At 37.7% G+C, this 24,584-nt stretch overlaps 3 protein-coding genes across 3 annotated transcripts; 2 read left to right on the forward strand and 1 right to left on the reverse strand.

The window, feature by feature from the left end:
* The first annotated feature begins 960 nt into the window (after positions 1–960).
* LOC140155559 (uncharacterized) lies at positions 961–4,055 on the forward strand. Its single transcript, XM_072178440.1, has 4 exons — positions 961–1,103; positions 1,596–1,718; positions 1,812–1,949; positions 3,020–4,055. The coding sequence occupies exons 1-4, from the start codon at positions 1,082–1,084 to the stop codon at positions 3,067–3,069; spliced, it is 333 nt and encodes a 110-aa protein (XP_072034541.1). The 5' UTR covers positions 961–1,081; the 3' UTR covers positions 3,070–4,055.
* A 4,400-nt stretch (positions 4,056–8,455) lies between these two features.
* On the forward strand, positions 8,456–11,642 carry LOC140155560 (uncharacterized). The gene is made up of 3 exons (XM_072178441.1): positions 8,456–8,663; positions 9,750–10,363; positions 11,032–11,642. Exons 1-3 carry the CDS (start codon positions 8,575–8,577, stop codon positions 11,079–11,081), a joined length of 753 nt encoding a protein of 250 aa, XP_072034542.1. The 5' UTR covers positions 8,456–8,574; the 3' UTR covers positions 11,082–11,642.
* Positions 11,643–12,600: 958 nt separating this feature from the next.
* Positions 12,601–21,003, reverse strand: LOC140154097 (allatostatin-A receptor-like). Its single transcript, XM_072176706.1, is given in 5 exon segments — positions 12,601–15,359; positions 15,362–15,385; positions 15,388–15,581; positions 16,123–16,941; positions 20,674–21,003. Coding segments are annotated over 4 exon segments (1,248 nt in total). The 5' UTR covers positions 16,887–16,941; positions 20,674–21,003; the 3' UTR covers positions 12,601–15,093.
* Between the last annotated feature and the right edge of the window lie 3,581 nt (positions 21,004–24,584).

A 24,584-nucleotide genomic window follows, 5' to 3' on the forward strand; every position in this document is an offset into this window, starting at 1 on the left:
ATTCTCAGGCATTTGTTGATAAGATCAGAGACTTATAAGTAGAGCCTGATGAATCCTCGTCGTTGTTCGCAGTTTGTTGGAAAGTGACGAAACCTGGAAAGCGGGGGCAGCAGAAAATCTAGAGTTGGATGACGTCAATAATCTGTCGACCTTTTGTCGTCCGCTCCTCATCCACCACGCATGTGGGTTCGCTATGTGGACACATTCTGCGCTATAAAAACTTCGCATGTGGATGAATTCACAGATCACATAAATTCGCAAGACGAGAACATTTAGTTTACCAGATAGGAAGAGGACGACGTGCAACTTCCTTTCCTAGACACTCTGATCATGCGGGCTAGCGATGGCAGTGTGAAGGTTATGATCTCTAGAAAACCGACTCACACTGGCCAGTATTTAAGTTTCGCGTCACACCACCCAATAGAACATATGATTAAGACCTTGTTTTATAGGAGTGAAATTGTTACGGATCCGGAGGATAGAGCTGAGGAAATTGAACACGTAAAAGGAGCGCTCTGAAACTGCGATTATCGCGACTGGACCTTTTTCAGAGTAAAAATGTATAGTATAACATTTCTGCACAAGAAAAGGGTCAACAAACTTTTGATACATGATACATTAGGATGTATCTTTTTTAATTTATAAAAACCATTATAATTTTACATCCTGGTTTAACAATGCCTGCACGCCTGTATTTGAACATATGTTAAACAATAGAAGCATTTTGTGGTCAATAAACAAATTGCGTTAATTGAACCACTGTCATTAAGGTGGGTTTGGCTTTATCAGGCAATTTTCTCATTATTCCTCAATAAATTATTACGAATCAACAAGTAACAGTATTATGAAAACAATATTTCAAACACACGGACAATTTTCTCCAGCACATTCACCTTAATATAACTATCATCGTTCATTGACGTCTATTTCGCTTTGTTCATATACACCTGACAGTGCTACAATACAAACCTTATTTCAGAGTTTACCGGATCAACGCCAAACTTAATCGTGACCATGTCTCGACTGCTCTTGTTGTGTTTATTATCATGTCTTGCTGTTCTTCTTTTGGTTCAAAACGGAAATGGTGCAGCAATTCAGAAACGGTAAGACAATGGATTTTAGTGGAATAATAAACTGGGGTCCTTGCGGAATCGGATAGCAACGTTTACCCGAGAGCACATCAGACACACCAAATTGCATTCTGAATACGAGAAATGTCCTTCTGATATCAAATAATTTTTAATTTTTTGAAATTCGCGACACAGTACAAATTTTATTGCAAACTAGTAAAATTGGATATTGTTTATATTTTGATATTTAACAGTCCTCGAAGTAAACTTTGTGAATCCAATGATATGTACTTAACGTGTATGTAGCTGGGAGGAAAAGCCGACCATCATTTGAGAATTTTGACCTTTCATGGATTTTAGACCAAGTTCAGGTCGGAATCATCTCGAATTGAAATTTATTATAATATGTATGTAAGGAGAAAGAAGAGCTGTGATACATAAGAGTTAATCAATGCTTTCAAAACGTTTAAGTGTAAAGCTATATCAACAGTTCTCTAATTTAATATTGTTTATGTCTCTTTCCAGACATAGTGACAATAGCGGGAGCAACAGTGTCGAGAGTACCAGTGTCGAGAGTACCAGTGTCGAGAGTACCAGTGTTGAGAGTAAAAGTACCGGCAGCTTATCAGCTGGAAGCAGGCGCAAGAGGTGAGAGTCATAATTCGTTGGGATCACTGCATAATTAAGTACAAAGCTATGTCAACAGTTCTCGAATTTAATATTGTTTATGTCTCTTTCCAGAGATAGTGGCAATACCGGGAGCAACAGTGTCGGGAGTACCAGTGTCGAGAGTACCAGTGTCGAGAGTACCAGTGTCGAGAGTACCAGTGTCGAGAGTAAAAGTGCCGGCAGCTTATCAGCTGGAAGCAGGCGCAAGAGGTGAGAGACATAATTTGTTGGGGTCACTGTATATTGCCGAATAGCATCCAATTATCACCTACCTGTATCTTCATTCCTTTGCATTTTTCTGTTGACAAAGGCCCTTGGTCTGACTAAATTACCTAGCTTTTTCAAAGTGTAATTAAGAGACATTGTTGCTGTTACGAATTTATGAAGCGTGAATTGATGGGATAACATTTTGGTAGTTAAATGTATGAAGTAGCACATGTGCTTTTGCATGTGAAGCACGGTTAGGCCTAATGGTTAGGGCGCGAGCTTCATAATCGAAAGGTTGCGGGTGATCACAAACTAACTTGCTGAGAGTACCTGCGCATCAGTTGCGGACTTGGTGAAGCGGAAATGATTCTGATATGTCCTAATGGCAGCGGAATAATTCTCGCTATTCGCAATAAGGGCGCCGCCAGCGGTTTGCGATGTAATCGTGATGTATCATGGGAAAAGGTCGACATCCAAGTCCGCGCAATACGAATATTACCATGCTATTACATAGGAACACGTGACAGTATTTTTTAGTTTGTCAAAATAAAGGTGTTACACGCGAATCGATACTCAATAATACTTAATAATGTGATTTGAAATGTGCACAATTAATTTTTTCTCTATCGATTTGCGTGTAATACCGTTATATTGACAAACCTTTTCCCATGATACATCACGATTTTCCCATGATACATCACGATTACATCGCAAACCGCTGGCGGCGCCCTTATTGCGAATAGCGAGAATTGTTGAAGTGTGCTATTGCCTAGCTGAGGCACATGTTAAATCACCAACATTTATTTAATTTTTTATTGTTGTAAGTAAAATATAGAGAGAAATATGTGATCATTAGGACAAAATCAACCAATTAGTCTTTATAGACATATCAAACGACACAGACCATGAGTAAATAATCCGGTAAAATATAAGTTAAATTCAGATTTAGGCTCGTAGTTTTAATTAAAATGTAGCGTAATTCCAGTATAACTTTTTGACATGCTTTATTAGCAAATTGATAATTATAAATGTTGTCTTCTTTGTTATTTGTTATTGTTCTTTCTTTTTTGTAGGGAGATTCGTCCTGTGCTGGATTAATTCGAAGAAGACGACACAAAGATGAAGTTAATTATTTAGTTTTAGTTAGTGCCTTACGCCTTGCACAATAAAACCATTTTACCATCTACTATTGCGATTCGATGATGAATAAGAAAGCGGCCACGCAGTACACATGCACACAGAGGTTGATACACTGAGCTATATACGTCCCTTCTGATGCTGGTTTCATACTTTCTGCCGCTTGCCGCTGCGCGGCGTGACGCTTCGTCATGCCGCTTGCACTTGTCTGCAAGCGGAGCGGCAACCGCTGAGCGGCAGCGGCATGACTCTGAAAGCCACTCTTGCCGCTCAGTACCGCTCCAAAATCGTATTTTGTTCTCATACGTCAGAGCGACACCGCTCTGAGTTGATTTTAATTCAACTCCCAGCGGTGCTGCCGCCGCGGCAAAGCGGTGAGGTAATCGATATATTGGCTTGCCGCTGGTTACCGCTAGCGTTTCTGGCGAGACTGCGCAGTGAAGTAAAATCATCTTCAGAGCGGCAAAGCGGCAAGCGGCAGGAAAGTATGAAACCAGCATATTGTAACATAAATGACAAAAATCTTCTAAAGCAAAGAATAGTCTATGCTGGGAATTTCAATTGAATGAACACAGCTGTAAATAGCTGTATGAGATCCGACCGCGATCGTATCTTTACGTATTTCAAAATACACCACAAACACACGACCTTGGAAAATACTAACCAATCACAACCATGCAAGTGAGCTGGCATGGTCGGATTAACTTCCTCTTCACGCACACGCGAGCGTTCATCACACAGTGTACGCGGACGATCGTCGCTCTGTTGTGCAGCTGTGTTCATTCAATTGAAATTCCCAGTATAGTAGTAATAAACAAACGGGAAATACTATCCGTTCACTCTGTACGAATACATAATTGTGTGTGTGATTAATAGTTTGGTTTGAATAGATTAAAAATCATAACTTTTGATAAGAGGAACTTAGAGGAGAACGTCGGGCTCGAACGTCCTAACAGTCGGAGGGCCATTCGACTTTGACTTTACGCACACAGCGAAAATTCAAATTTGCTTGGTTTGGGTTGTAGTTTTAAAAGCTACTCCTAACAGCTATATATTTCATAAATAACTACAAAAAAGGCTTTCAACATTCCATATGATATATGTTCACAAAAACAAAAACCGTAACTTTGTAATGAATGTGATACGTAAACATTTTTTTTAATTAAAGAGTCACAAAAACTACAATATTTTAAAACTATTGCGATGCCATAGATTTTGCATATGATTTAAAGAAACATGGCTTATTATTTTCAAAATTAAAAAATCAAAACGTAAAATACGTTAATATGCTAATTAGCATGCATAGGCGTTCGTATTATGACCAATTGAGCAGACGGCGGATGACATGATAGAGCCGGCAACTTGTGAAACCGCCCGGCCGTATGGCATTTTCCAATATAGTCGGTTAGTTTTGTGGGGTTCATTATCGAACCCCAACGGTTTTAGCTTGTATTTATATTATCTATCAACATAGGCCTATTTGTTTGTGATATTTCAAGCGTTTTAAAATTTCAAAATAATCCCATTCAATTACACGGTTGACGATGAAAATTTACTGAATTTAGAGAATGCACGGCGACCACCACCTGCAATTGAGATTTAGATATTCTATAGAGTAAAAGGTGCCGGGGAAAAGTGCTCCTCTTCCGCCTACAAATACGTATTGCCCTCAAATGTTCTGTACATTTGTTGGAAACATGTCTGAACCTTAATCTGAAATTTGGTGGTTTAAAATTTATAACTTTCTGACCCTTGTTCACGCCGCGGTTTCTGTGACGAATTGAACATGTCTTGTGTACAAAACGTATAGCATGTATCTAACGTTAATTGAGTGCCCCAGTTTTCTAGACATTCAGAGAAAATTGCAGCTATGGAAAATCTCAGCCCAGTTAAATCATCGATTTCAATGGGCTATTCCATTTAAAATCCACACTACCCCTGTGGAAGATTTTTAAAGTATCAGCCACAGGGGGAGCATGTATTTCAAATGGAATGAGCTCATTGGGCAGCTCCATTTGAAATTCGCCCTCCCTCTGTGGCAGATTCAGGTTGAATCTTTCTCAGAAGGGTATGGAATTCAAATGGAGCTGCTATCGTACTCATTCCATTTGAATTCATCCTCCCCTGTGGCTGATATTTCCAAAATCTTCCACAGGGGAGTGTGGATTTAAATGGAATAGCCCATTGAAATCGATGATTTAACTGGGCTGAGATTTTCCATAGCTGCAATTTTCTCTGAATGTCTAGAAAACTTGTCTCAACCTAAATTTCAAATCTGAAGGGGCACTTTTCAAGAAAAAGTGATTTTTGAGATCTGTTTTCGTTTATATATGGAGCGTATTCGCTTGCATATAAGCCGATTGCACTGATTTAAAGACGGGGTTCAAGTTTCCCTTTTCCGCTTTTTATCTTAATTTAACCCCAAAATGTGTTGTTTACAGTACTGCTAAGCGTCAGTGCAATCACCGGAGCAGATCATTGACGTAGTCCAATTAATAAGTGCTTAACAACAGGGGATTTTAGGCCTTCGCAACCGGCAAACTATATTTACAGTTTATTGTGTTATTCCATAGACATTCCAACATCGTTTATTGTTACAAGCAATTCTGATGAAAGACATTTACAATTTTATGTACTTTATATGGGTACACCCTGGTTGTTTACGATCTGTGTTTACTGCTACTAAAACGTTTTTACCAAAACCAAAAATACAAAATATAACCTGTTTAAAACATTTTAAAAACGTTTTGTGTTTGCTGGGAAGGCAGTGATAGCGGGATAGATCACACTTGTTGTCACTTGTCAATCTATTGCACCGTGCATACCTTGCGCATAGTCATACATCATGTGAGAACAATCCCGAGAACAATATGATGATGTTTTCATGATATAATTACTTTGAATTCCATGTAACAACCCAATATTTACCTCTGAATTCAGGGTTCATGGCTGCTTGCGGAACAGCTGTAGACTCAAAAAAGTGCATGAGTGGCGAATATGGTTTTATACTTCCTGCATTGATGATTGCGTCAACGCCTAATAATATACTTCTTTATATATGTTGATTGTATCAAGGTATACAAAGAATTGGTGACATGTCAATGACCTCTATTATATTATGACTTCAAGGGATAGACCCTTTATGCACCTTCCGCGCTTTTCTATTACGAAGGATCTTTACCTACAAGCATGTGTCGGGGGCATTGGCCAATATTGCGTAACGCTAGAGGTGAATAATTTCTTTGATATGGAATATTATAGGATGTATGGTTCGGTGGCTTGTTCTGATCGTCGCTTGTTCGAAACCTTGCTATGCCATATTCTTTTCTTATGCTGCTTTATTTATTTTCAAAAGTTATGAGCCGATTGAAATAATTGTTTTGGTTTATTAAAGCTAACGATTTAAGGTTTCTTTATGTACCAAAATATATTTGATCAACTTTTCAGAAATAGGAGAAAAAGAGGGTGCAATGTGGGGCCTCTTTTTTTTGGGACACCCTGTATAACTCTAAAAGTGAAATGGGTACAAACTTCGTATTTGCTGTGAATTAAGAATATGACAGTGTCACATAATATTCAATGTTCGTTACCACAAAAATCGTATCGTTATATCTTGATGCATTACTGGAAAATAAATGCATTCTTTTGGTGCTTTTGTCCAATTTTGAACATTTTAACTACATGTTTAATAAACATTACTTAAAGGAGTATTTCGTGATCCTAGCATCCTCTATTTATGTAATTTTTCATTAGATATCCACGAAAAAACCTATTCCCAAAATTTCAGTTGATTCCGATTTTGCGTTCGCGAGTTATGCATGATTATGTGTATTACACTGCTTCATAGACAATGCGTTGTAATTTCGTTCTGGTGCACCAGAACGAAATTCAAATTTCACGATATCTTTGCTAAACGAATTAATCTGCAAGAAATATTTTGTACATAAACATTATGTAGCCAGAGGTTTCCAGTGATATAACAATATCAACTTCTTTTGAGAAAAGTGGGGGGATGAGGCTGTGGATCACGAAATGTCCTTTTAACTGTTTAATGCATCTTTTAATGATATAGCATACATCAGGATAAAAACTTTTTTGATTATTAAAAAAATTGCAATTGAGATACAAAGTATAATAATAACAGCCATTATAATTTTACATCTTGGTTCAACAATGCCTCAAGCACGCCTGTAATTAAACAGAAGCTAAGCAAAAAAGCATTGTATGGTTAAAAATCGAATTCGCTAGTTGAAGGACTGCCCTTACACCAGGGTTTAACTTGTTTTAAATTGTTACAAAAATTGAATTGAGATACAAAGTATATAAACAAGAACCATTATAATTTTACATCCTGGTTTAACAAAAAATATGCCTTTTTGCACGCCTGTAAATGAACAGATGCTAAATAATATGCATTGTATGCTCAATAATCAAAATTAGCTAGTTGAAGGACTGTCCTTACATCAGGTTATAACTTTATTTAATTAGTTAAAAAATTTCAAATTGAGCAAAATGAGAAAAGTATATGGGCAACAACCTTTATAATTTTACATGCTTTTGTACGTCTGTAATTAAACAGATGATAAACAAAAAAGCATTGAATGGTCAATAATCAAAATGCGTTAGTTGAAGGACTTACATCAGGATATAACTTTTTTAATTATATAAAAAATTGCAAATTGAGATACTAAGTAAATGTGACGTGGTATATCGAAAGTAGACACTATTGGGCAGGATCGTAAATGGAGCAATAGCAAAAACATCTACTCAATGGTGATTTTTTTCACAATTTGGGTTTGTTGCAAATTTGTGATTTTAATAATGTTTAAATATTTGTCGGAATATAACTGCCATCTTGTATTTTTTTTCAGACATTTTTCAAGGTCATTCCTACTTTCAACATTGTCAATAATATTTTTAAAGGCTAATATCTAAATTTCCAATTTTATAATAACATTAACTTACAAACTCAATATCTTTGCTTAGGAATGTCCGATTTCATTGGAGAAAACGACGTTGTGGAGCAAAATATCTCTAAAACACTCAAAATTGATAACCTACCCAAAAGTCTATCTCTTTTTGATATACCATCTCACATAATAGTCAACAGCCATTATAATTTTACATCCTGGTTTAACAATGCCTTTTGTACGTCTAAACAGATGGTGAACAAAAAAGCATTGTGTGGCCAATAATCAAAATGCGTTAGTTGATGGACTATCCTTAAGGTGAGATTGACTTTATCAGCTATTTTGTTTATTACTATTATTTGGATTCCTCGAAACTGAATACGGATCAACAAGTATTAAAAAACATTCACAATTTTTACCCAGCACACTCACCTTAATGTTATCATTGCATATTGACGTCTATTTCGGTATATAAAATACACCAGACAGTGCTACAACACAAACCTCATTTCAGAGTTTTACCGGATCAACGGTCAACGTAATCACTATCATTTCAGAGTTTACAGGATCAACGCATTACCATGTCTCGACTGCTCTTGTTTTGTTTTTTGTCATGTCTTGCTACTCTTCTTTTGGGTCAAAACGGAAATGGTGCAGCAATTCAGAAACGGTAAGACAATGGATTTTTGTGGAATAAACTTGGGTACTTAAGGGTAGACGATGTATTGTTGGTCGAAGCAACCAAAATGGATTTTAATTATCTAAATCAATACATTATTTACAAAAATAACCTTTGATGTTTTGCAAAAGTTTATTCTACAAATCATATACTTGAATATATGCTTGTTTTATTGTTGTGAATGAGTTATGTACGTTTTACAAGTGTTGTTGTTTTAGACCTCTTTACAGCATATTTGTGATATTGGAATTCTTCTAGAAACTCGCTATGAAATGATTACTGTAATTGTTGCCAAATCTCACTACCATTCACAAGATGCTGTAAACTACCAAATCGCAACAGTTTAAAATAGTTGCTAACTTTAAAAAGGTGATGATATTGCAAGTATTGTCAAAGTTGATCTTAACTGAACGCCTGTTTGCCCTTTTTCATATCTGTTTTAATACCGTCAAAACCTTCGCCTAATGGCACATCTGGGCTCCTTTGTCTTGGAGTAAATTTCATGTACAAATAGAGAACTCCCTACACTAAAAATCCCAACAAGAATTAAGAGTATGTGCCCTTATTTGCTGGTGGGATTTGTTATGGGAGGGCACTTTTAGTTTGTGTCTAAAATTCCAGTTATGCCAAGGGAGCCCATAGCGCCATTAGATGAACGTTTACGGTAATAATTACACACACATTTGGTGTCATTGACTTCTTTGTCATGTATTTTAAAATATCAATTTGTATCGTTCAGTACTGTTTTTATCTCGTTTTGTAATCTGTGCAATTTTTATCGGAATAGTTTTTGTGATATTACAATTATGTACGTCGATAGAAAACCTCTTCATGGAGGGTGTTGTTATTCTCACCATCTGTGCCAATTTTGATCAGAATAGTTTTTGTTGACATGAATTATCTGAAATTGGACCCGGTTCAGGACACTTGAAATCATCATATTGAAAATAATTTTAATAGCAACAAAGGAAAAAGAAGGGGCGTGCTACATACGATTAATTAATGCGTTCAAAACGTTTAAGTTTAAAGCTACATGTCAACAGCTCTCGACTTTAATATTGGTTATGTCTCTTTCAGAGATAGTGGCAATGCCGGCAGCTACAGTGTCGGGAGTCCAAGTGTCGGGAGTCCAAGTGCTGAAAGTAACAGTGCCGGGAGTAACAGTGTCGGGAGTAGCAGTGCCGGGAGTAACAGTGCCGGGAGTAGCAGTGCCGGGAGTAGCAGTGCCGGGAGTAGCATTGCCGGGAGTAACAGTGCCGGGAGTAGCAGTGCAGTGGCAGTGCCGGGAGTAACAGTGCCGGGAGTAACAGTGCCGGGAGTAGCAGTGCCGGGAGTAACAGTGCCGGGAGTAACAGTGCCGGGAGTAGCAGTGCCGGGAGTAACAGTGCCGGGAGTAACAGTGCCGGGAGTAACAGTGCCGGAAGTAACAGTGCCGGGAGTAACAGTGCCGGGAGTAACAGTGCCGGGAGTAACAGTGCCGGGAGTAACAGTGCCGGGAATAACAGTGCCGGGAGTAACAGTGCCGGAAGTAGCAGTACCGGGAGTAGCAGTACCGGGAGTAACAATGCCGGGGGTAGCAGTGCCGGGAGTAACAGTGCCGGGAGTAACAGTGCCGGGAGTAGTAGTGCCGGGAGTAACAGTTCCGGGAGTAACAGTGCCGGGAGCTTTTAAACTGAAAGCAGGCGCAAGAGGTGAGCGATATAATTTATTGAGATCACTGCATATTGCCGAATACCATCCAATTATCAACTACCTGTATCCTCATTCCTTTTTATTAATCTGTTGAAAGAAGCCATATTTAATATTATTATTATTATTATTATTATTATTATTATTATTTATTATATTACAGTAAAAGTTGTTTTTCCTTGGTCGATACTCGTGCTCGGCGAATTTCTAATATGGGCGGTATTCGCGAAAATGAAAAAAAGTATATACATTCAAGATTTTCATGAAAGAGATGATGTGCCTAGTTTTTAAAAACGTGTTTTGTTTCACTCTGTTTGCTATGGTAATGGAACAGGGTAACTTGTTATCCAAACACGGGAACATATGTAACTCAAAAACGATATGGCCCATGGGTATCATACCTACAAGAGGATATACATTCCAGATTTTCAAGAAAGAGAATGCCTAGTTTTTTTAAATGTGTTTTGTTTGACTTTGGTTGCTTTGTTAACGGAGCAGTGTCTCTGATTATCAAAGCACGAGAACATTATGTAAATCAAAACGAAATGACTCATACGCTCATGGGCATCATACCTACGGCATGATATATGACAACAAAACGAGTAATTTTGACCATTTTGTTTAATTAGCAAATTGACAATTATAAATGCTTGTTATTCTTCCTTTTTAGAGAAATTCGTCCTGTGCTGGAGTAATTCGAAGAAGATGTCACGAAGATGAAGTCGACATATTTAGTTTTAGTTTTATGCCTTACGGCTTGCACAATTATTATAAACAAAATTAATGTGAAAGGTCAATATTTTTGGATTTTCATTTTACAGTTTGAATAAGATTCAAAATCAGCATTGCTAAATGAGCTCCAATGAATAAGTAAGCGGCCATGCAGTACATGTTATAATCGGATTAATTACCAAAGCAATGAGTGCACACTTTCTTTGAATGTATCGCCCTGCACTGACGTCACGCCGTTAAATTGCATTGCACATAGATTATCAAAGAACAGGAATAAATTAACTGGATCGTAATTCAATAGAAAACTCATATCATGCTGATCACTCGCACAGTAAGATTAGTATCTTTGAAAAGAGCGGTATGGTATTGTATTCAATCTATGGTTACAGGTCATGAGTGCAACCTGATTATAGTGCAGGGCGATACAACCAAAGATAGTGTGCACCCATTGCTATGGTAAGTAATCCGGTATCGTAACTACTTCTACGGTGAATAGTCTAATAGTAATAAATAAACGGGAAATACTACCCGTTCAGTTCTGCACAAATACATATTTTATGTGTGTCATTAGTTTTGTTTTTATAAATTTAAAATCATATCTTTTGAGGATGTCCCACGGAGGGCATGGGTTGCCTTCCTCCAGTAAAAACTCAAAATTACGAAAATGTCCACTTTTTGCAGCAATTTTGGGCACACTTTGTTGATTTTGCCACCCCCCCCTTCCCTCCACAAATGCCCCCACCCCACGCGATTTTTTTTTTTTTCTGGCACCGCCACTGTACCGAACGTCATCAAACTAAACACGTTCCAAACTCCAGGGTGCACATAGACACAGGGGGTGAATCGACATAGGAAATTTAGACATTGATTTGTATTAAAAATAATGATGATAAGTACATAAAAGGGGTTTCTTTGGGGGTTTTTTTATTTGTTTTGTTTTGTCCACTTTTTGTCGGACTCGGACAGACAATTCAGAAGTTTTCCTGGAGACACGATACGTGAACCTGACGTCATCAGTTTTCTAAGGATCAGCAGCCTTTCATTTTGACATTGTCCAAATCAACTGCTGAAGGAGCATATTTACATCAGAGCCAACGAACCATCTCTTAACATCGCGACAGGGGCCTGCACAAGTTACAAAAAGTGTACGATCAACTGTTAGGGTCAAGTTTCCAAAATGTCACTGATCCCTAACCTGCGTTGCCAGTCTTCTGATATAAGTCTAAGTTGTGACCGAAAATTTGACGTACGTCCTATATTGTGTGGAGATCATAGGTTATTAGAAATAATTAATTATGAAGCCTACCAACGGAAATGGACTTTCATTCTGACATTACATTACAGTTTGTCCACTCTGAAGTATATACAAAGTGACAACACGCGAGTATACAGTGCGTAAACAGTTCGCAGTGCTGCGTGTCTGCTGCAGGTATGCGTGCCTTCAAGTCGGCACAATGTGTGCGTCCGCGTCGGTACTTTGTACTTAAGAGTAGACTGGTTGTAGTATTAAGTATACATACATGTATCTTCATTTGACCATTCATTCACTTCTTTATTTCCATAATTCACATAGGCTAAAAAGCAGAACTAAAAAAATACCAACTGACCAGCAGAGGCTCCTGGAAGGATCTAAAAAAAACAGTGTACACAACCGAAATGTTAAAAACTATTTAATGACCACAAAAACTGGTTGTACTCATTTTGGTTGTTTTGTGTTATTGAGGTTTGTTTAATCCGCATTGTGAATATTGGTGTACTCATTAAACAGTTTTTAACATCATTCACATAAAAATATCAAATATGCACGAGAATATCAATACATATATTACAATATCAATCGAATTAATTAATGCTCGAATGGCCAGTAAGGCTAGTGTTAGCCATCCTCTTTAACATAGGTTGTAAATGTTTCTCAATAAGTCGTTTCATGTCACTTTTCGGCCCAAGTCGATGCAGGCGAACAGTTGGCGAGGTAATTATATAATATCCGCAGTTTACATGGACAGTTTTGGTGAAAATCACACAGTCCAACCTAAAAATTCAGAGTTTCAACACTGACAGTCCTGATTAGAACTGATCAGCTTTCTTAGCGCAGATAGGGATATAACTCAAGAAAACCACTGTTTCATGATTTAACAAAGAACTGTGATACAAATTACAGATTAAACTTCATGCAATACGGTCAAAACAGTTTGACTAAATATCTAAATATCTTAAATCGAAAAAGGCCAAACACTTTCCTGAGCGAACACGTTTGTAAAATTTTGAACCTCAGTTCCTCACCCCATCACTTGAAGACATGAGCGCAAGAAGACCGTAAGTCCACTTGGCCCCTCAATATGCAGTGATATGCATACACTAAAGTTACGTATAGTTTCTTATGGTTTTATAATGTTTAATACATGTTCCAGGGTGAAAACATCATTAAAGGTTGTAAAAGATTTGTTTTGGCCCCTGAACATGTATAAAACATTATCAAACTATACGAAACTATACGCAACTTTGGTGTATACAAGTTGAGGGGCCAAGTGTACTTATGGTCTTCTTGCGCTCAGGTCTTCACTTGATTTTTTTTTAAATGTGACCTGTGAAGTTTCGAGACGCCCTGGCTACTGGTTGGTATTCTTTGTTTCACATGCACCTGTTCAAGCCAGTAGTATGTCTTTAATGAATGGGGAGCACAATGGGCATTCATGGAGGACATACGTCTGGCTTGTACAGGTGCGCGGCAAAGAAAGAACATCAGCTAGGGTATCTCGAAACTACCAACTTTACGCTCAGTTCGTGGCTACATATGTCTTGTGCAGTTAATCGTATTTTTGTCAAATATGTAGCGTTTGTCGTAATAGCAAACCCTGGTAGCAAACATGGACATATTCCACGCTCTAATATACACTGGCGAATAGCATACGACTGCAAACCGTCCAGGCATAGATGGAATATACACAGACCATTCAACACCAAGCAGAGCCCCTGTGCTTTCTATGCTGAGAATTCTCGCATATTCATGAGAACGTCCGTGTCTAACAAAATCACGCGTATGCCATTTTGATTTTGCCAAGATGTCAAGACTGTGCTGAACAAATCCGAGATAACACTAGGCGTAGAATGGGTGTAGCGTTTTTAACGTGTGTTTCGTGGAACGATTGGCCCTCATTAACAGACGATGCTGGACTTTGTCTGTTGGTGACTGGTCAGTATATTGTTTCGTCTAATGCAGTATTACCCTCAATGCAGTTGGTGACGTTACCGATATTTTAGCAGTTCAATGCCGTGTTGTCTTGCTATATCTTACTATTCCTCTTTTATATCTACACTGAGGATAAAATGAATTTTAAGTGAGTTTCGTATCACTATAAAAATTGCACCGAACAAACGCAACTTATAACATTTATTTTGAGGTGTAAATTGTTAAAAATTGCATATTTGTTTCAGAGTTTTTGAAGTAAGTTATAACCATGACAGCAATAATAGTGTATAATTTCATAATGCCCTTGGACCTATCATAAAAGAAAATAAATATTATATATCCTTATGAGTTTGACAAAGTGCCGCATATCGATTCGTCAAATCGTCAACTTCATGTTACGGACTAATTATGTTGAGGGCAGTATATCAATACTTAGCATCATACGGGGTAAGTTGATGGTGCAGTACCGCGTCGCCTGGTCCCATGCAAGAGAACTCATGTGTAACACGACTTTAAGGCATGATCGTTAAAAATCAATTTCTATTGACTAGATTATGGGATTAATGAAAAGTTACACCTTGAAGATTTGAAAGGGTACGCAATGCAAAACATGCACTTTCAAAATTGCTCAATGTATTATGGATCTTGAGACATGCGTCGTTTCGACACTCCTTACATCATAACTCAAGAACCACAAGACTGCATTCACACACACCCCACCCCTCTGACAGTGAATGGAATTTGTCCAGCGTGACGTCACGAAGTGTCACCGTAGCTGGAACGTACAATAATAAGTACATAAATGTCAGCTTAAATATTTGTATCCTCGTCCACTATACTTGGCGATGGGGATCTAGAATGTACAGGTGTCCCCATTACGACTAATGATGACAATGGCGTGTTCATTGTTCTATCTTGTTGTTGCACTGTGTGAGCATTATGTGCACCAGATGATTCAGTCTTACTTATTCCCGCCAATCGGGATGCTGATCTCGCCGCCTCCGACAACTTGCCCCACTTTAAGGCTTCCCTCAATCCCACTCTATACGGTTTGTTCTTCAAACTATATATAATTGATTCATACACGAGTTAGAAATAGCAAAATTACGGAAATGTGGTAGTAGACCTGACTGAAATCAATGTTAGCTCCCATGTTGTAAGCGAAAAATGTAAACTGGTTTGGTGCCCAACAGATGGCGTAGGTTATGACGACCCACAGAAGTGTTTGAATCAATTGCTCCGCTGCTCTTAGCTGCCAAGCTTCTTTTCTCACCGATTTGGCGGTTTCTCTGGTTTTACTGAAAACAAATGAAACACATCGACATCATTATCATCAAAAACAATAGTAATAATATGTTTTAAAGGCTTTGACAGTTCCACGTATAAGGCAATGATTTGGAAGGAATCAGTGGTCGGGAGAGGAAGGCAAAGAGCACCATTTTGACCCGGTATGTTCAGTGGTGTGTACACCATTTCGGGCCGTAATCTTGTTGATTTAATTTAGTGTTAAACGGGACAAAGGAAGATGCGCGCTGCAATATTTGTCCAATTAACCAAAAAGTCCGTGTTTCCCCAGTACCACTGTATCCCACACCACAACACCCCCTCACTACACCCCCTCACTTTACCCCCCCCCACACACACCCCCACCCCATGCCGTTGACGTGGGCTACACAATCGTCCTCGCTTTCATTTTTTGCTTCGCTAATTCTGGCCAGATTAAATGGAGTTTGCAGAGCCAAAACGCCATCAACGGTTGGAAGGAGCCAATTATAAAAAACCATAGACCATTTTGATGATTCCCGAAAGCCTTTGCATTTTACGTCATTGACAGCACACTTGCAAAGGATTCTGGGAATCATCAAAAGGTGATTATTTTCAGTACCTGTTCGTCTTGCATCCATCTCCTTAACGCGATGTTTTAACTCGGTTATCATCTTGTAATGTGCGTATAGCATAAAACTGATCGGAAATACATAGACAATTGTTATAGTATAAATTCCAATAAATATCTGGTATCCCGGGTGACTTTTGGGCCATTCCACACCGCAGATACCTTCGTCACTTAAACCAAAAACTCGGAAATTATACACGTTAGAAATAATTCCAATAAGCCAACAGGCAGCCATCATGATTCCTGAGTTTCTTTTCGAAAAAACGATTTTGTATTTGATAGGAAATACAATAGCAGTAAATCGTTCCGTAGTCACAAGTAAAAGGCTGTACGCAGAGGCGAATATAGTCGACCAAAGCGGGAATTTAGAGAAGAAAAGGAGACATAAAGCTTCGTATCCAGGTTGCTTGGGGAATATCGGTACGTATGGAAACAAATGGAACGGAATCGCCCACGTCAAAGTGAACATATCTGATATGGCGAGATGAATGATGAAGTGACTGGTTCTAGAGCGTAAAGCAGGGACTCTTATTAGCGTGAAGCACACTAAGAAGTTCCCCACAAGTCCCACACATATAATGATTCCATAGATAACTCGAATTGCTATACTGTTTTCGATTTCGCTTACAGCCCATCCTGGGTTTGTATTCTTTGGTGTGGTATTTACAAAGATTTGTTCGGTTGTTAACATGTCCGGAGTTAAATTCATGTTGATTTCAGCTTCGAGTTGATGCACACGTCTTAAAGGTAATAGACTTCAAGTTCTGTAATTTAAAAAAACAACAAGATACATTCAAGTGTAAGTCGTTTGGTAGTCATTCCTGGTCATAAGTACTTATGTTTAAAGAAAATAGTACGATCAATGAAGCTTGAGCAATAATCTGTACTTAATACTGAATCAGAAAAAGATAGAAGAAATTTCTTCTCATTTTGTCTGACTAAATCAACGGTTTAGGGGTAAATTATGGGGACGAATGGATCAACCGGGAATATAATGTTGTAAACTCTGCCTAAATATGCAATTAAAGGTGTTTTTCATGATCCTGGCATCCTCTTTTTATGACATTTTCCAGCAGATATTTTTGCTAAATGAACCAATCTACAAAAAAAATTGTTTAACATTATGTAGCCAAAGGTTTCCAGTGGTATAAGAATCTCGTTTTTTTTGTTTTTTTTAAAGAAAAATGGGGGATGAAGCTGTGGATCATGAAATTCCATTTAAGAAATAAGTTCACTTCTCTTGACTGATTTGTCTTCTTGAGTTAGGTATGTGAAGTAAAGACATGTTGGAAGTATCAGAGTTTGTAAAAGTAATCAGCCGGTATAATTTAGATATGGTTGAACCAGTGACCTCCGATTGCAGTTGGGCGTGTTTGTATTGACCGTCTATGCAAAAGGAGTGGCAAATTATTTCATTAAGTGAAATATGATATCTGTACTTTAATTAGCATTGGGTTGGATCTTATACTTCCCTTAATGTTTTTGGTTATATCTTGTTATACCTTTTTGTAAGTTGGTGGAGACATTATGATACACTTTGAATGTAAAACAAAAATTAGTTACAAATGGATAGAAAAAATCCTCTGTAAGGATTCGAACCCCGCGTGACAGAGGAGAAACTTTCCAGGATACTATCTTGTCCATCCTTATATCGTATCATAGCCGTGTCGAAAAAGCGCAGTAATTTATAGTGCGCTATGCACAGGCACAACACCAAGACGTTGATCCACAATCCTCAGCATACTTACACGTTGTCGCTAACCACTACAGCCCAACAACATTCCATAAACCATTAAACAACAACACAGGGACTTGCAGCGCACACCCTAGACATTCCACAATTGACCTTCGCAGCCAGGATCAGCTCCCCGAGTTTCGTACTGGTTACAACGAGACAATTAGCTGTAAGTTCCTTCTCTAAAAGATGCTGAATTCAATATACTATTTTTCCAACCTCACCCCACTCCCCCAATGCAAAAAGAAATCTACACCACTGTTGGGTGTGACCATATCTCCTATGAATATGCATAAGCATTTGACGTCAGAATGGGCTTTTCCATTTAGAATCCACACTACCCCTGTGGAATATTTAGCTGAGGTCTTCCACAGAGGGAGTATGAGTTTTGATTAGAATAGACAATTGGGTAACTTCCATTTGAAATACTCACTCCAGTTGTGGAAGATATAGGTAGCTATAATACAGGGGGAGTATGAGTTTGAAAATGATTAACTGAGACCAATTACATTTGAAAAACATACTCCCACTGTGGAAGACATTTCCCAAATCTTCCACAGGGCTAGTGTGGATTTCAGCTGGAATAGCCCAATATATGCACTGTAATAATTGCATGATTGTTGTTTTGATACATGACACTGCAATCTTTATATTATCGTAGATAATAAAGCATTCTGATAGTTGCGATAGTAACGGTCAGAAAGGTAAAAGTTATTTGCACTTTGAGGTTAAATACCACTAATTATGTATTACACGGGTTTCAATGGGAAAATGCCTAATTTCGGGTGGAATTTTCTCATATTCAGAACTCTCACAGTTCAATGCCATCAATATCAGGTGAAACTATATGATTTAGATGCCAAATGATCAAAAATTCAACATAGGTTGACCTGAGACTTTTCTTGTTTTAACGCACTGAACCGTAAACACCTTAAAATGACAGTGCGCCCTCGAAGCTGAAAGTTACAATATGATAGGGCGACTATTTACTAAAAACCGAAGCCGTGCGTCTGAATTTTGGTACTATTACATCAAAATTAATGTCATATAATGAGAGAAAATGTACCATTTTGAAGCATCAAACTCTAAAAAGTATTTTTTTTGGCTATATAACTTGATCAATTTCAGCGATTTTAATGCAGTCTTTTTGAATGCCATGAAAACAAATAGTTCCTCATCGTATTTCAATGTATCGCCCAGGCCTATTAGTGGTATTTAACCTTGAGATGCAGTCTATACTGTACACGATAAACGGGTCACTTGAATTGAACAATTGACAAACACAAATTATGTTCGTGACATATAGTTTGATGTAGATGTAACTACGGATATTGTACCGGAGATGCCAGAACATGATTACATACACGTAGACCCAAGAAATTATTTTAACAAATTTACTTGCAGAACATCACCAGAAGGCCTGAAACATGTTATTTTTATTTCAAAAAATAAATCCACTGACAAATTAATTGTTGGCTTTTTCTTTCGATTATGGCTATGATTATGATCTGCCAAATATCGGTTTCCCTCACCCTCTCTTTTGACATGCCCCAAAAAACCCTTTTCCTTATCCCCCCCCCCTGCTTGCCAAAACCTGCTTGCCCCTGCCTCCTTTCCACCTGCCAAAAATTCTTTGTCCCTCCAACCCTCCCCTCCCCACCACCACTATAATTCACCACCCCGGTGTACATATAATTATTGCACACATTTAATACTAATATAAATTGAGATTTCGAAAAAGAGCTGTCAATTAGTAATTAGTTTCTGAAACCGTTGTATTTAAGTAGTAAGCATGTCAGCAAATTAAGTCTCATAATGGTTGGATACGGTACATAATGAATGTGTAAGTTTGTATTTGCACCGTATACCATGATACACGGTAACTATGGTATCAGAGACATTTACCATGCATGTTATGTATGTTTACTATTAGCCATGTAAGCAATGACGCAGGTATGAATTAGAGAAATTAAATTGACATCTAAATTAAAGGTTAATAAATCAATTGTTTCAATATTTATTAATCCCTTGAATACCACATTTAACATTAACATGCCATTATTGTCGTTTTAATTAGAATTTCATGAATATTTTACTGCAGGGATTGTGTTTAATATGCCTGCAGTATCAGCCGTTAGCACTACAGATTTACCGAAAATGTTCATTAACTTACAACTGTTAAAGGTAACACTAAAAGAATGTCTGTTGAAACACGGCACATTTTGTATATTTAAACGACAACTTTCTGGCAGCTTAATTAAGGTTAGCAACTAAACTATTGCGATTTGGTAGTTCACAGCATCTTGCGAATGGTAGTGAGCTTTGGCACAAATTGCATTGATCATTTCATAGCGAGTAAGTAGAAGGATTCAAATTATACAGATATACTTTTGTAGGTCCTGTGGTTCTTGAGTTATGTTGTAAAGAGGGCTGAAACAACAACACTTTTGTAAAACGTTCATAACTCATTAACAACAATAAATCGAGCAAGTATATGATTTGTAAAATGAACTTTTGCAAAACATCAAACCAAATAAAAATGAAAATCGACTATCCACTGCAGTATACTACGGATAACGTGTGTTGATACACGTAGATTAACAGGTTGTTACATGCAGCATACCTATCCTGACCTCTGGTTCAAAAGTATGATCAAAAGTTCTGCCATATTAAAGAAATATTGGAATGATGTAAGAATATCAGAATAAGCTAGAATAAAATATTAGAATGGTGTTAAAATTCATTATAATACATTGCTTACCTTGTAAATGCAATTCCATACATTGAAAATGATAAAAACTTTTACAAAAAGTTATCTCCGGGAAGTTACAGAGTGTATGATACACTATGATCTCATCAAAATAACAATACAACGCATAATGATTCCCCGTGTTTGGACTCATATTGAGTTCTGACACAAAATCCTATCGTGACTAGCACGGATACCAAAAGGTTATTGGATCAAATACATCGTAATTATATGACCTACTACGATATCCCGATATATTGTTAAGGTGGAAGTACCTCCTTTCCGTCCGTTTCAAATTATTGGCAATACTAACGTATAACACAGCGGTCAATAGTTTCCTTTCTATCATAGAGATACGTGTGATATTAGACAAAAATAATTGGAGGTATAGATTCCCGTCATGCCATGCGAGGGTAACGTGCAAGATGACATGGAGTGGAGCAATTCACTTTCACGGTTGCAAAGTACTTGTATATCGTAAATGCGCACATTGGACTTTTCCATTTAAAATCCACACTACCCCTGTGGAAGATATTCTGAAGTCTTACACAGAGGGAGTATAAGTTTCGAATAGAATAGACATTTGAGTAATTTCATTTGAAATACTCACTTCAGTTGTGGAAGATATATGTAAGGCCATTATACAGGGGGAGTATGGATTTCAAAATGATTAACTCTGACCAAAACTGTGGAAGATATTTCCCAAATCTTCCACAGGGGGTAGTGCGGATTTCAACTGGAACAGCCCATTGGCATTTTCTTCCCCGTTATTACAATATTTTTCACTTTTTTGTGAAATACGTGATCCTTGTTTTAATACTATAATTTCGTATCCATTTTAGTGATCAAAAAGGTAGCATCTTGCATTTTAATCAGAACATGCCGACATCATAAAGACGATGGTCCCATAAGGACACCATATTGTCTCCAGGAGGCATACTTTTAACAGGAACTCATTACCATTGCACTTTTTGCGCAGTGATTTGGTGCATTGCGCCCTCAAAAGGGCATTTCGTGATCCACAGCCTCATCCCCCACTTTTCCCCCAAAAAGTTTTTTACACCACTGGATACCTCTGGCTACATAATGTTTATGTACCAAATATTTCTTGCAGATTAATTCGTTTAGCAAAAATATCGCCAAATTTGAATTTCGTACTGGTGCACCAGAACGAAATTACAACACATTGTCTATGGAGCAGTGTAATACACATAATCATGCATAACTCGCAAACGCAAAATCGGAATCAACTGAAATTTTGGAAATAAGCTTTTTTCGTGGATATCTACTGAAAAATGTCATAAAAAGAGGATGCTAGGATCACGAAATCCTCCTTTAAGCACATTGAACTGCATTGTAACGATGTGCGCATTGACGAGCATTTTGGCGATGACGTATTCTCGGATTAACTCGCAAAGGCTTCCGGGAAATACTGAGATCAAAAGTACAAGCAAAATAGATATTCCATGGATTTCTGGAATATGTACCTAACTACCAAGAAGTAGATTGGATTAATTTGGAATAATTTTGCACGATCGAAATAGAAAACGTCATGGATTTGACTGTAGGAACCTATGGCGAGCCTCACCCCCCCATGGTCATATGTGATGGTAAGTCCTACCCCGTGGTTTAGTCCTGGGTAAAAATGCTATTACACTAAAATGCGCGCACTACGATTAGCTAAAGTTATTTGGGCGCAAATACTCGTATGTTTTTATGCCTGATTAAAATCCTTATGGGCTCAGTACACTCCCTCACCTTATTATAGCTCATTTAATGTAGATGAAATACCACGGGTAAAATACTCTTCAAAACGAAACACGAATTAAAACTGCATACTATAACAATGTACATGTACATAGAATAAACACGCTAATCAAATATATTCTTCTTCTTCTTCTTTTTCTTCTTCTTCTTTTCTTCTTCTTCTTGAGAACAATAGTCTGCATATTGTTATGCAGCATTGTTATGGTAAATAATAGCTTGTAGAGGGTACAACTCATTGTTGCTAATGTCAAACTTGTCAAGGTAATTGTGATTGTATCACACAAGTAAATGAGATACATGGGGTTGTGGACTTGTGGAAATAAGCTCTTCAAAATATTAACACACAAAAGAAAAATCAGGAAAATTTAGCAGGTTTTTTGCAATGTTAAGCCGATTTGTGTTCCTAAGCTTCGTCACTAAACGAAGGAGCTCCAATCGGATCATGGGCGTCGCTAGACCAATATGATTCGGGGGGTGTACAGTGTGGTTTGCCGACGGAAATCTTTTGTAATTTGTTGACCCAAAAAATTTTTGCCAAGACGACGCTCAGAAATCTAAAAGTGGGGGAGTCAAATTTGTTTAACTAGTAACTACTATACCATTAACAGTAGGTCTATTACGTTACAACAACACAATTTCGTAACACATTAATCTTTTATATGGCTCTCACAATTTGCCGACAATCACACATACCTTTGACTACATTTGCTGACAGTCACATAGTTTAGACGACAGCAGTCACATTTTGCCGACAAAATTGTGTATTGGGGTGCCACCCCCCCAGACCCCCCCCCCCTAGCGACGGCCCTGAATCGGATAGGACAGAGATAGATAAGCCAATGATTGATTGGTTTGTAATAGAGCGTGACCCATACAGCTGTCAGTCATGCTTTCAGGTACAACGTGTTATAGCTAGCCTGTTGAATGCTGATTATATTGTGCGTATTAAACTGTACCTGCTAAATTTTCAATTTGCCCTATGTTCTCTAACCCTCCTGTAATATAGGCAATATTGCCTAGACATAGGATACATGTTCTTGATCGTTGCGTTATTCCCGTTGCCTTTCCCTGATGTATTCAAGTTCCCTGGTTTTACCTAAGCTGTCAAGCACATTCCATGGAAATACAAATAACAAAAACCAAAACGAAAACTAAATCACCAACCGATTGTTTTCTCACGGTACTATGGTGTTTATATGGTGTTTCATTGACTGATAAAGATCACACTGGACCCATAGTCTCCTCCGCAGCCAGTTTGGTTACCAAACTGGCTGCGGAGGAGTCTAACTGGACCCATTGACCCATTTATGAGCAGAACGTAATGCATTATGGGATATTATATTTCCTTTGACAACGACTAATGTTCATAAACATTCATCGGTCTCTCGGAATCGATCGCATCATGCCAATTCTGAAATTGGGTTATGTCCCAAATATTTGGTTGAAATTAAGTTGCTAGGAATTGTGGGATTGTAAAAAAATCACCCATTAGTTTGAAAACCCACTTGTGTAATTAAGAGCAATATTTCACACCGATAAGGTTTGCGTTCGTTCTATAGGTTTCAATCATAGTACTATTTTTAACACAATGTAGTAATTGTAGTTGTACATTTTACCGCATTCGTTTCATGATTAAACAACCAGTGTTCATATATACACCAGGCACAAAAAGAAACCCGTCAGTTATATTCATCCTTGCTGTTCAATAACTTGATAATTTTGGATTATTCTGAAATATACATTTTGTTATTTGGACTTTTCTTTCTCATTTTACACCCTGTTTGTGAACAATGACCAACAATTGACCAAGATATGCACCTCAAAACTCTCAAACCCCAAAATGAAAAATTGCAATTTTAACGATTCAATTGTGCCTGTTACACTGTGTGCTTTATTGATTGGCTCGTGGTGCTTATGTGCAATACACGATGCGTTCCCATTGAAAATCGTTGAAAATGCAACTTTTGATTTTGGGGTTTGAGGCTTTGGAGGCTCATATCGTGGTCAATTCTTGTTCGTTTTTCACAAACAAGGTGTCAAATGAGAAAGCAAAGTCCAATTAACAAAATGTATATTTCAGAATAATCCAAAATTATCAAGTTATTGAACAGAAAGGATGAATATAACTGACGAGTTTCTTTTTGTGCCTGGTGTAT

This window comes from Amphiura filiformis, chromosome 6 (assembly GCF_039555335.1).
Source record: "Amphiura filiformis chromosome 6, Afil_fr2py, whole genome shotgun sequence".
Taxonomy (NCBI): domain Eukaryota; kingdom Metazoa; phylum Echinodermata; class Ophiuroidea; order Amphilepidida; family Amphiuridae; genus Amphiura; species Amphiura filiformis.